General features: G+C 32.6%; 1 protein-coding gene across 1 annotated transcript in view; it reads right to left on the reverse strand.

Moving 5' to 3' along the window:
* Nucleotides 1-5,225: 5,225 nt before the first annotated feature.
* Nucleotides 5,226-12,272, reverse strand: part of LOC129216888 (uncharacterized) — a 31,606-nt gene continuing 24,559 nt past the window's right edge. Inside the window, exons 3-4 of the mRNA XM_054851105.1 lie at nucleotides 9,337-9,392; nucleotides 5,226-5,558 (exon numbers count right to left, since the gene is read on the reverse strand). Coding sequence (XP_054707080.1) covers nucleotides 5,421-5,558; nucleotides 9,337-9,392 — 194 coding nt within the window. The 3' untranslated portion in view covers nucleotides 5,226-5,420. The remainder of the gene's footprint in view (nucleotides 5,559-9,336; nucleotides 9,393-12,272) is intronic.

Consider the following 12,272-nt stretch of genomic DNA (forward strand, 5'->3'; position numbering starts at 1 on the left):
ATTAAACCTCTCATCCTCTCGAAAATATTCGAATATCTCATTGGTGTTACTTGAGGAAGATTATTTAGATTGTGCTTTAACGAATCCGGCCTCCATAGTGTGTTCAAAAGGATTACTGAATTTCTAAAAAATATAAATATCAGCTCGCTCAAAATGTCCGTAGCGAAAACAAGGGATCTTCGGCGGAAGGCTGCCCATTCGCGCCCTGTGACGTAGGCTCGTGACGTTTCAGAAGAGCGCACTTTTGCGCATGGATTTTTAAAAATTCATTAAAAATCAACCACGGTGTTTTAAAATTCGGCGATGGTGAATTTTTTAGTTTTGAGGGTCAATTAACAATATCCAAAATATGAACATTTAATAGGTTACAACTTCCCTATTACGAAATAAGTGTGAATGAGTGAAACAAGTTATCCTCCAACCTGCATCTGCATTTTTTTGCCATTGAAGGCAGTGCTTAACTGTTTGAAAAGCAAGAAGTTGAACATCATTTACAAATGAATTTACCCCTTCCAATAATACAATGAAATACACTTCTCAGTAACTGTTAAGCAGTTCATTATTCACTCTCTTCTGAGTTTTTATGAACCCCCCGTCACCCATCAAGTGACTCTTCGATGAAGCCCCTCAGAACAACTCGTCTTCCTTACAAACAATAAGTTGTTACTTGGGAAGGAAAGTATTAGCACAAGCTCGTTTGAAAGAACTAATGAATACATTGAAAAACCTACAATAGAGTGTTCAGTAAATTACTGCCCATTAGCCAGGGCTAAAGCAGAAATACATGGAATACACCGCCAGCTCGCTCATTTCCAGCCGAGGACTGCAGTTTCGTGCTTATTAGCACTCATCAGCCCAGCATAGGAAAGTGACCGAGCTGGAGATGGAAAAACCTCTTAAGGAAGCCAAGAGTGCGAAGCAAACTGGTAGCTAATACAGGATTAGCAGACAATTATATTCAGTGAGGCAAGGTATATTCAGTAAATTTACTGAATATACCTTGCCTCACGTTCAATCTTCGAGTTGAACCGAACCATTGCTTCAGTCACTCGTCTGGTCTGCTAATCCTGTATTAGCTACCAGTTTGTTTCGCACTCTTGGCTTCCTTAAGAGGTTTTTCCATCTCCAGCTCAGTCACTTTCCTATGCCGGGCTGATGAGTGCTAATAAGCACGAAACTGCAGTCTTCGGCTGGAAATGACTGAGCTGACGGTGTATTCCATGTACTCCATCTACAATATAGTGCTGCGCAAGTGACAACTGTGAAGTGCGAGTTCTCATAAGTTTCATGCAATGAAACAAGGATCAAACAGGTTTGGAGTCTTTGTAGGGTGTTTTTTGCAACAATTGATATTTCTATCAAAATTAAATTGCCCATATTGATAAACACCCATTAAAGTTACAACAGCAACTGTAAGTCCACTTTCAAATATACTGATATTTCAGAAATTTGTGGAATTTAGTACATTTTAAAAGAAAAATGATGAGGATTTTAAAAAATGAAAAAGTACATTTTTAATAATTTCTGCTTCTTTGCGGCAGTACCAGCAGGCACACTCAACACAGTAGCCCAGTGAAGGGGGGTAAAAACACCTCACAGAGGCCTTTTTTTATATTATTACCAATCCTAATACAGCAGTTTATATACATGTAAAGACTGTTTTGATCAAAAATCCTCCCCCCCCCCCAGGAAATAATTCTAGCTATGTTAGTGATCTAATATATAATACAAATGAAGTGGAGAGGGAGTCGTGAACTCTTTGGAGTCGTGAACTCTGACGCGATTGTTAATACTTGTATTTCTTCATAATACTTGTAAAAGCTTCTTATTTATTAAGTAAATTTTCATTTTATGGACTTTGCTTTGGCAAATAAAGGCCTCAAAATATATGTTATTGATGCTTTTAAAATCTAATATTGCTTGCATTAAACAATCTAACATATTTAGATATTTTGTACAAATGAAGAAATCTCAAAATACAAAGAAAAATAATATAAGTGTACTTTCTAAAAAATGAATCAATAATCAGGCAAATCATCTGCATATATGTTTCAATGGATGTAAAAGTTTGCCCTTGAGGTAAAATCTAATCATTAAACTAACAGCTTAAAAAAAAAAAAAACACATTGTGGACAGAACACTAATATCTTTGATTTTAAAGTTTTATTTAATGACTGCTTTCGAGAATCACCGGGTTTTGTACATTGGTAACTTTCAGACCATCTCTTATATTTTTACACTAACTTCTTACTGAGTCTAAAGGTTCACATCCCGTTGACGGAATATTCTCTTAACATCTTCACTTGCATTTTGCCATGCAACTTTCATTTATATTGTATAGATTCCCAATGTGTTAAAATAAAATTTTTGAAAAAGAGATTACTACAGCCAAAAAGTTATACATTTATGTGACAGATGTAGCTTTTTTTTTTGCAGACTCTTGATAGCTCAAACTGTTACTAAAGGCTAAATTTTTGGAAAGTTTTTTTGTCATAAATGCAAACTGGTGGAATCAGGGCCTGATTTAAAAATTTTAAGACAGTAGGCTCAACACATCTGCAGGAGCCCCCTTGAATAGCACGAAAACGCTGTAGAGGTGCAACCTCACACCTTTACTGTTATTACTTATGCTACAGGTTAATGCACACTGTATACAACCTAAGCATAATACAGTCGACGCTCGATATAACGACCATCTCCGTCCCAGAGAGAAAGGTCTTTATAACAAGTGGTCGTTATAAGAGGTATAACTTTAAAAAATGTACACCGTCATCATGCATGCCCAAGTAAATGCCCAAATGTTTTTTATCATAGGAATTTTTAGAAAAGTAGTGTGCAAAATATTATGACAGAATATTAAACAAGTTTTAAAGTAGAAAATATAGGGAGGAAAATGTTACACACTTTCAGATCTACTACTACTACCACAACAATTTCTGAAGATAAAACCAGAAACAGAGGTTTGCCTTTTTAGCAGACGTGATTTTTACAAAACATTATTTTCTGTTTCAGATATAGGTGATAAATTGTGTTTCTCTTGCTTTCCAAAGAAACATTTAAAAGTCCCTCGAGAACCCCAAATCTTTAAAAATACTAGATTCAAACACCAAACTACCAATACATCTGTCAACTCCCTTTTCTTAGGAATCTGGAATTTTCTCGATTTTTCTTCCCATTATTTTTTCTGTGCTAGTTGTGGTGAACCCCAAACCACTTAAAGTTGGATTTGACATTGAAAACTGCAGGCAGATGTCCGTAAACAATAATCAATGTCATTTTAAGCTACAAATTTTATTGGAAAGAACACAAGAAATAGCGTCCGCTGATTCGGTCGCTGTATTGGATTAGTCGATATAGAACGGTCGTTATAACGAAAGCAAATTAACATAGAGTTTATAGGAACAAAGTTGGGACTTCTACCACTGGTCGTTATAATGGGACGGTCTTTATAATGTGTGGTCGTTATATTGAGCGTCGACTGTACTAGATAGCAAAAAATAGCTGTTTTGATGTTAAAAACCACATTGTTTTCACTTTAAATATAGTTTCTGATTTCAAACACCATAAGAAACAAATTATAGCAATATTTCGGTATAATTATTTACGGCCTCTGGCGCTAGGAGGCCTCTAAAGCCAGGCTTCTTGGGCCTAATAGGTGAATCAGGCCCTGAATGGAATAATTCTTTTGCTAACTTTGTTCACTCAGTCTTAATGCTGGGAGCACATCTGATTTTGGGGTAAAGTCGGGAGTTGAAAGTTTACAATTCCAAAAGTTGGAGTCTATCTTTTTCCCTCAAGTATGCGACTCTCCCAATGCTTGGGAAGTTGGACTGATTTTGAGGTAAAGAAGTCCGAGTCTTGGAGTTGGAGTTAGTGTGGGAGTTTGTCATTTTCCTTCCGACTCCACAGGGCTGAAAGGACACTCTGGTTTTCACGTTTGGTAACATACTTTTCAATTTTTAAGAAATTCATAACTAGACTTTCATCAAGTAAATAGTAAAATGCACATATAGTAAAATGTGTATCATTTGTGAGCTAGAAAGGCCACTTTTATATCAATTTAAAAATTAAAGAAGGAGCTTTTTTTACAAATATATTAAATCTTCTGTTGTATTGAATCATTTTCATCCTTTTCCTCTCAATTTTTCTCTAATATCAAGAGCTAAGGATGTGTTTGTGAATATATTAATATTCAACACAAACTCAAGGCGACAAAAAAGAAAAAAATAACGATGGCAACTAATTCTTTCAGAACAAAAGCCTTTCAGAAGCCATACCCTGGTGAAATTTCCTATTGAGAAATAATTTGCCTTGCATCTATAAATATTTCCTGGCTCTTAAGATTTGGTTCTTTTGGTCGGTTTCTGTATTAAAATTTATACAAGCACACATCTCAATGATACATATGGTACAGAAGTTTGAAAATCGGCCAAACATACAAATGTTTAAAATTAAAAGTAGAATTTTAATCTATAGACTCTGGCAGTATTGTTTCAGTGTTTTGTGTCCAATTTTTTTCTGAAAGCCAAAAAGAAAATAAAAGACATTAACATGGATATGAACATGGTTCCTAGCGACAGGCCCGCCATTACAAGTTTTTCCCAGGAGGGATTTAAAGATATATATTCAATGCAGATTTTTTCTTGAAAAATCAACAAAAACTAACCCCATATGCATCAAAATGTATTGATTTCTCAAATCCCAGGAGATGAGGTCAAGCCCCCTTCCGATCCCCCAAGCATTGTATGTGTTAAATTAATAATTTTTTAACGTTCATTTCAAGCATTGTATAATTCTCTAGCCAGACCTTTTTTAAAGAAGTACCATACAAGCACTGCACAGATTTATCTAGTTCTTAATACTTGCTTAATGTAGATCATTTTCCCTGGAAAAGGCACCTTATTTTTAGCAGTTGCATGCTTTGATTCGTTCACTGACGTTTTATTTAAATTTAAAGTTTTGGAGCATATTTGATGGAGCAATGAGAAAATATTAAAATTATGTTAATTCACATTTCTATTTTCAAGTAAAAGCTACAAAATTTAATGTTATTTAAAAAAGGCTACTGTTACTGTTAAATCTTTTTTTCTTTGGTATAAATGTATAGTAAATTAAAAGGATGTACTTGATGAAATAATCGATAAAAGAGAATGAAACTTTACTACTCTAAATCCTTTTATACAAAATCCAGAAAGCAAATTATAACTTAATTTTGTACACCTGAAATGCAACTGGATTAAAAACAGACCAATTATTACAAATCGTGTTTACATTTTTCCCCCAAACAGAAACAAAGGTTTAAAGTGGATGAAGCAAGCAAGATCACTAGCAAGACACTTCAATTTTCGTAACAATCCCACATTGAGAGCGGAGAGAGAAACGTGAACTGTTAGTGGAAAGCAATCCTCCACGGGTCTGTTTCATCTGAGCCACAGTTTGAGTCGCAAGGCATCAACTCCGTTGAGATAGTATCTAAAAAGTCTCTTGTCGCGGACAAATCCAAGATTTTCATAAAGTCTTAGGGCTGGTTTATTGGTAATTTCTGTTTCTAAAACAACCTACAAGAAAGGAAAAAAACTTGATTTACATTTTGAAATTCGATCAAATATTCGAATTTATTTTTCCAATGGCAGTAAACTCCCGATTATCCACAGCCATTCACTTTCAAAAAAAAACTTTTATTCTGGCGATTAATTGTAGATAAATGCACCCATTTTAACAAAAACGTGTAAAATATGTTTTGGCATTCCTATTTCTTTGTTCCCCTCTCTTACAATGACATAAAACCTCCCAAGGTCACCGAAACTTGACTGGTTGGAACTGGATTTATACATCTACACTACTTACGTGCATAAACGAGTAACCAGACCAGTTTCATAGGAAAACAATTCCTTTCCTCTCCCTGACACATTTTTGGTACAACCAAGCTTGATCTGTTGGCGCGATTTGCTTACATGTGTAATCAATTTGCAATAATGAGGGATTCTTTTTTAAATTTTAAGGTTATAATCAATGTGAAATTGAAAACTAAGGGGTCAAGACCTGATGAAAAATTTGACTTCTTAGATTTTTGAGTTATCGTGAATGGACTCGATATTCAAGATATAGGATTTGATACATAAAATCATACAAAATATTTTGATAGCCAGTAAAGAAATATTTGTGCATGCATTTATTCTATATAACACATTTCTTTGGACTAAAAACCATTTGGCATGGTTAAAAAGTTTAATGTTATATACTTCATTCTACAAATATCAATTTCTACTGCTTTCTGAGAACAATATTAGTTTTGAATTTAAAACATTACACTCTAAACGTGTCAGAAATTAGAATTAAAATTCAAGAAACATGATGACACCAATCAAAATAAAAAATCTATGTGCCATTTTCAATGAATCAAATATGTATAAATCTGAATATAAAAAATATGAAATAGAAAAATTCCACATTTTCAAAAAATCAGTAAAATATACAAAAGAAAATTATTTTTTTCTAGACAAAGTTGATTATATATCAAAATTACTTTTTCAAATTTATCCTTTGAATCATTCGTGGGTCCCAATCAGGCTGAGTCGGGAAAGAAAAGTTCCTATATGATCCATAACTTTAGGCGCCAAATTTGGTGCCTATGTTTGGAAATCTAGGAATTAAATGAAAATTTTTGGCCGCAAAAAACCATTACCGCTTATATCTAACACTGATTATATTCATAGATTTAAAACAAGGATCAACCCCTCATTTCTTCCTAATGTATTTTACAAGCCCTTTCACGTACCAAGTACACGACTGTAAGCAAAACTTCGGATAAATGAAAAAATGATCAAATAAGCTTTGTGCTACAATATGATTAAAGTGAAAAGCCAAAGTAAATAAAGCAAAGTCCAAGAAAATACTGCATACATAAGCTATTGAAATGATAAAGTTATTATTATTAACATTTTAAATATTAATTGAGACCTTCCAATATTCTGTGAAATATTTATTTAGTTAATATTAAGCTTATTTGTAATTTAAATATTTTCTACAACCAGTCAAGTATATGCGGGGCAAAGTGAAATAGTTCATTTTGTTTACTCCCTCATTCACTTACTCAGGGGCGCCGACTTGCAAAAATTATTGGGGGGGGGGGGGGGGGGACATCATCGGGGGGTTTGGGGATTATGTAATCCCTCAGAGGTCCCCCTACCCCAAATAAAGGTCAGATTTTTGTACCTTGAAAATGCCATATTTTCTGGTGTGTATAATTTTAACAAACAGTACGTTTTCGAAGCTTAAGAATCTAAAAATTGGTTTACAAATTTTCTGGTTCAACTTTTAAATCATATCACTTGTCTTAGTAAGAGATTTTTTTGTTCTATTTAATGGGGAGCCGTGCAGTGCCGTAGCTAAGCATTGATATTATAAGGTAGGAAGGACACTTGACTTGAATGGAAGGGCACTCCCAGAGACGCAGACTATTAAAACAATGGGTGGGGGGGGGGGGGTAAACCGGGGGAAATTTGAATTGAGATGAAAGATAGTGAGTTTTAAAGTTTTCTTTAAGCATTTTAAAGTCATTTAATCAACACTATAACTCCAAAAACTCGACAAGCCTGATGCATATTTTTTGGCTTTGAAAAAGGGAAAAAATAAATACAAACACGCACAGTATTTTCGTAAAAAGGTAATTTAATTTATGTTTTTTTTTTTTTTAAGACCAGCTAGTTTTTTCATTAGTTATACCAGCTAACATATTTAAGTGTAAACGCAATCTCTCAATGTCTAAGTTATTTTTGAAAACTCAGTTGATTTTTCAAAATTTGTTTCACCTGTGTTTAATAAAAGCAAGCACTCTTATTCAACTACAATGATCTGTGTGAGTCCAATTGATGTAAACTGCCCAAAAATGCAAGATTGCACCATTTCACAAACCTCAATGTAAAGTGCCTTTGGGATTTTGAAAGCATGCGGTGAGCTGGCTTCGTTGTTTTCATACTTCTTTGGTATACGTCGATTCCGAGGAAGCGAAGGATCATCATTTTGTGAAGATTTTTCTTTTAAACACCATCCCCAAAAGTATTCGAAACTATCACGCCTCCCATTTAATATACAAATCAAACAGATCAGCAACACTTAGATGAGCTCGCCGCAGCGCTGCCCACCAGCAACAGATTTGACCCCTAAGTTTGCGCACTGGGACAAATTCTAAGTGTGCTTGCAGCACTATAACACCATCATTATTCACACTATTCGTTTTCAGTTAATCTGCTTACTACCGTAATAATTTGTTTTAATTCATTACTGAATGTATTTTACAAGGTAAACTATCTTCAAACAAGGGAAATAAAAGATAAATTTATGAGTTTAGAAAATATAATATAACTAATACTTTGGGGGGGCTCTGTCGCCTCAAAAATATTTTTCAGGGGGCTCGGCCCCCCCTCAGGCCCCATGGAGTCGGCGCCACTGCACTTACTAAATCACTTACATATTCATTTATTTACATTCCTCCATTTAGTAATTCACTCATATTTATTCATTCACTTATTTCCTTATTCATTCCCTATTTTACTTGTTCATTTCTTTTTCTTCATATCTGAATCAACTAATTTAATTTTCAGTTTATTGTTTCAGTACCTTTTCATTTACTTATTAACCTTCTATTTACTGATTCATTTGATCAAAAATATTTTCGATAATTAAATAGAAAATATTTCATTAGAAAACATATTTCATTTTTCACTTCGGCCCATGGGGGGAAAAAAGGGAAAATTTTCCACTTTTTTTTTGAAGGTGCAAATTTACTGTCAAAAATAAAAAATACTGATTCAATGTATTATAAAATAAAATTATCTTTCTTTATGTACTGTAATTTTCAAAATAAATTTCCAATTTGTTCATTTTGAAAAAGCTCAGTCAAACATTTCACTTTGCCCTACATTCCCCTACTTTAAAAAAAAAATTGCTCAAGTGCATACTACTAGTTGATTATTTCAGAAAATTTGTACAAATCTTCATAAATTTTAACATTTTTATTTCCTTCTCTCTTTAAAGTTTTAGATTATTTTCTCCTGAAAGTACAAAAAGATATGTAGACTATCTCAAGAGTCTGGGATATGTGTTGCAGCATCGTTTGTTACCGGGTTAAATAAGGATTAAATCGAAATTTTAACATTTTTATTTCCTTCTCTCTTTAAAGTTTTAGATTATTTTCTCCTGAAAGTACAAAAAGATATGTAGACTATCTCAAGAGTCTGGGATACGTGTTGCAGCATCACATTGTTTCTGTTTAAATAAGGGTTAAATAAGGATTGTACAAACTTCTAGGGACAATTAAGCAGGAGGCTCACTTACTTCATCGGCATTGTCTTGAACCATTGCATGGATGGCTTTCAACACCAGATTTGATCCTTCAAAAATATCATAATTTCAACATACACTAATGCACTAATTTGCTAATATAAAACAAATAACACTAAATAAAACTTCACCAGTTTGTAACTATCAAAGCTATAATCACCAACTTCATAAAAACTAATAATCTGTGGTAACAATGCTTTATATTATTGAACTTGATTCACAAAACATGTAATATTGATCCATTTTTCAATACATAGCAAGTTTTCTCCAGCCTTGTATGAGTGAATTAGTGGAGCAGTTATGTTCGCAAAATGAGTCCATAACTGCTCCAGCAATCACATTCGTAGAAATCAACAGCAAAAAAAGGCATTAGAGTTAGAACGTATTCTTATACTTGATCTCAAAATAAACAAGAAGTTCTGTCTAGAACTAGACGAGCCTACTTTCCCGTATACCCATACTACTTTCTAGTACCTGATCAATGTTCTCAAAATAGCTAAAATCGCAAATTGTTTCAAACATATTTTTCCAATATTTTAAGCTACTTTCTAGGAATAAAATATTCCTCACTTATCTAAAAAAAATTAGATGCATAAAAAAAAAGAAAAAAAAAAAACGAACAAATAAAATAGCAGCAACTTTTAAACAAAGCAGCAAATACACTTTTTTCCATTAAAAAAAAATTCTTCAACAGCTTTCAAAACCAAAAAAAAAATAATAAAAATTAATAAGCTCATTAAAATAAATACATCCTATCAAAAAAAAAAAAGTTTCTTTTTCCCCTGTTGCCAAAAATAATTTTTTAAATGAATTAATGCACTTATCAAGATAAATAAAAACAATAAAATGTCAACGTAAAGAAATACTTTTTATTGTCAAAAAAAAAATCGTCTGCGCGTATCTTTATGTAGAAACATAAATGACTTCGAGTTTATTCACCGAAAACTGAATACCTAAATAAAAACTTTAGCGTTAAAATAAAAACAAATCACATCAACAATAATTATTTCACAGTTAAAACCATAGCGTCGGAGTCGGAGTCAATCTAATTTTGGGATGAAGGAGTCGGAGTCGAATATCCAAGAATCGGAGTCGGTCATTTGTCCGTGTATAAATTTTTGCCAAAGCTAGGAAGTCATAGTCGAAGTCGGGGAGTCGGAGTCCGATTAATTGTCGGGCACAGGAGTCGGATTCAGGTGCCCCTAAATTCTCGGAGTCGGAGTCTGGAGTTCGGCGTCAAGAGCTATTTCCAACAAAATTTGTTTGAAGTAAATCCACCTTCAAGTACGGAATCTACATTGACTTTCAGTTTTCCCGTAGGCGCTAATGTTAAGGGATTTGAACTGTTCAAAATTGAACAGAAAATTGTTCAAATCAAAAAGATATTTTATATACAAGTTTTTCATCAAAAGCTTTTTCCTACAAAGTTTGTTTGAAGCAAATTCGCCTCACAGTTCGGAATTGCCTTGAATTTCCCCGTAGGAGCTAATGTTAAGTTTTTTTGAACTGTTCAAAATTGAACAAAAAATAGTTCAAACCAAAAAGCGAAATATGGGAATGAGGTGTCCTTGCCGAGATCTTTCGAACAAAAAAAAGTTTGTTCGAATCGGACTATTCATTCGAAAGTTATTAGGGGGGGACAGACAGACAGACCGACAGACATTTTTCCCCATCTCAATACCCTACTTTCCAATTTTTAATTTTTCGATATTTTTTTAATTATTTTATTTATTTTTGACTTTTTTTTGTTTTTCAGGATATTTTTAAGATGCATTAAGCCTTCTTTCATGCTTTTTTCTTCTTTTTCTGACTTTTACTGGGAAAGTAGGCTAAAAAGAGCAAAAGTGAAACCCTAAATTTGGGTTGTGTCTCTTATCAAATGTAATCATCCATAATGGGTCATTTTACTGATCATTTATAAGTGGCAAATTTTTACTGATTAATCAGCAGGGAAAATATTGGTTAATGCAAATATTAAACGGGATTGTTAGACAAACCAAGTTGTCAATAATCAAAAAATGCAGGGTTTGAAAATATCATGATATTTTTGAAAATGCCCAAAATATTGGATATTTTGATATGTATTCAATATTTTCAAATCAGCACAAACAAAAGTCTACAAAATAATGCATCCTCAAATCACTCTTTATATTTTCTTATAATATTATTACAATCTGTAGACTTAAATTCTTTCATTATTAATATCTAATATTTCATTTTGCATTTTTATTAATGGTCATGGGGTTAATTTAGCATTAGCTATTTCACACATTTTTCTTCTGTTACACAGTTCTGTTTTACACAGTGAATCAAAATTGTTACATTACTAACAATTTTATGAATATAAAATAAAAAGGAATATCATATTACTTCGTGATATAAACGATACATTAAGTACAATAACTTTTGGCTATTTTTAATAATCAACAAACAATATTACTATGATTAATATAACTTTTATATCAAAAATACCATAGTTGAAAAAATAAATATAGAAAATATTAAAACATCATGCTATTTTCAAAATAAATTTTGGATATATATATTATATATATAGTGATTTATATCATGATATATATACATATGTCGGCAAACCCTGAAAAAATGTATCCCTAACTGTGTTACAAAATCAAGACACAAGCCATTTTTAATGCTACAAAATCTTTAGCCAAAATGAAAGAAGTTCATCATTTAATCTTTTTTCTTCATTAGTAGGAGGAAATATTTTTTTCTCAACTGTTCTCCTTTATATTTATTCTGCTTAAATTTTTTTAAAAGCACTGCCATAGATTATTCCAGGGTTCGTAATTTATTTATTTATTTTTTTTTTTTGGAAATCAAAAAAGGCGGGGATTTTTTTTACTTTACTGTTATTTTTTTAATCTTAGTTCTCTAACTATTCAATAATATTAAAAGATTTATAAATACAG

This window comes from Uloborus diversus, chromosome 2, assembly GCF_026930045.1.
Source record: "Uloborus diversus isolate 005 chromosome 2, Udiv.v.3.1, whole genome shotgun sequence".
NCBI lineage: Eukaryota > Metazoa > Arthropoda > Arachnida > Araneae > Uloboridae > Uloborus > Uloborus diversus.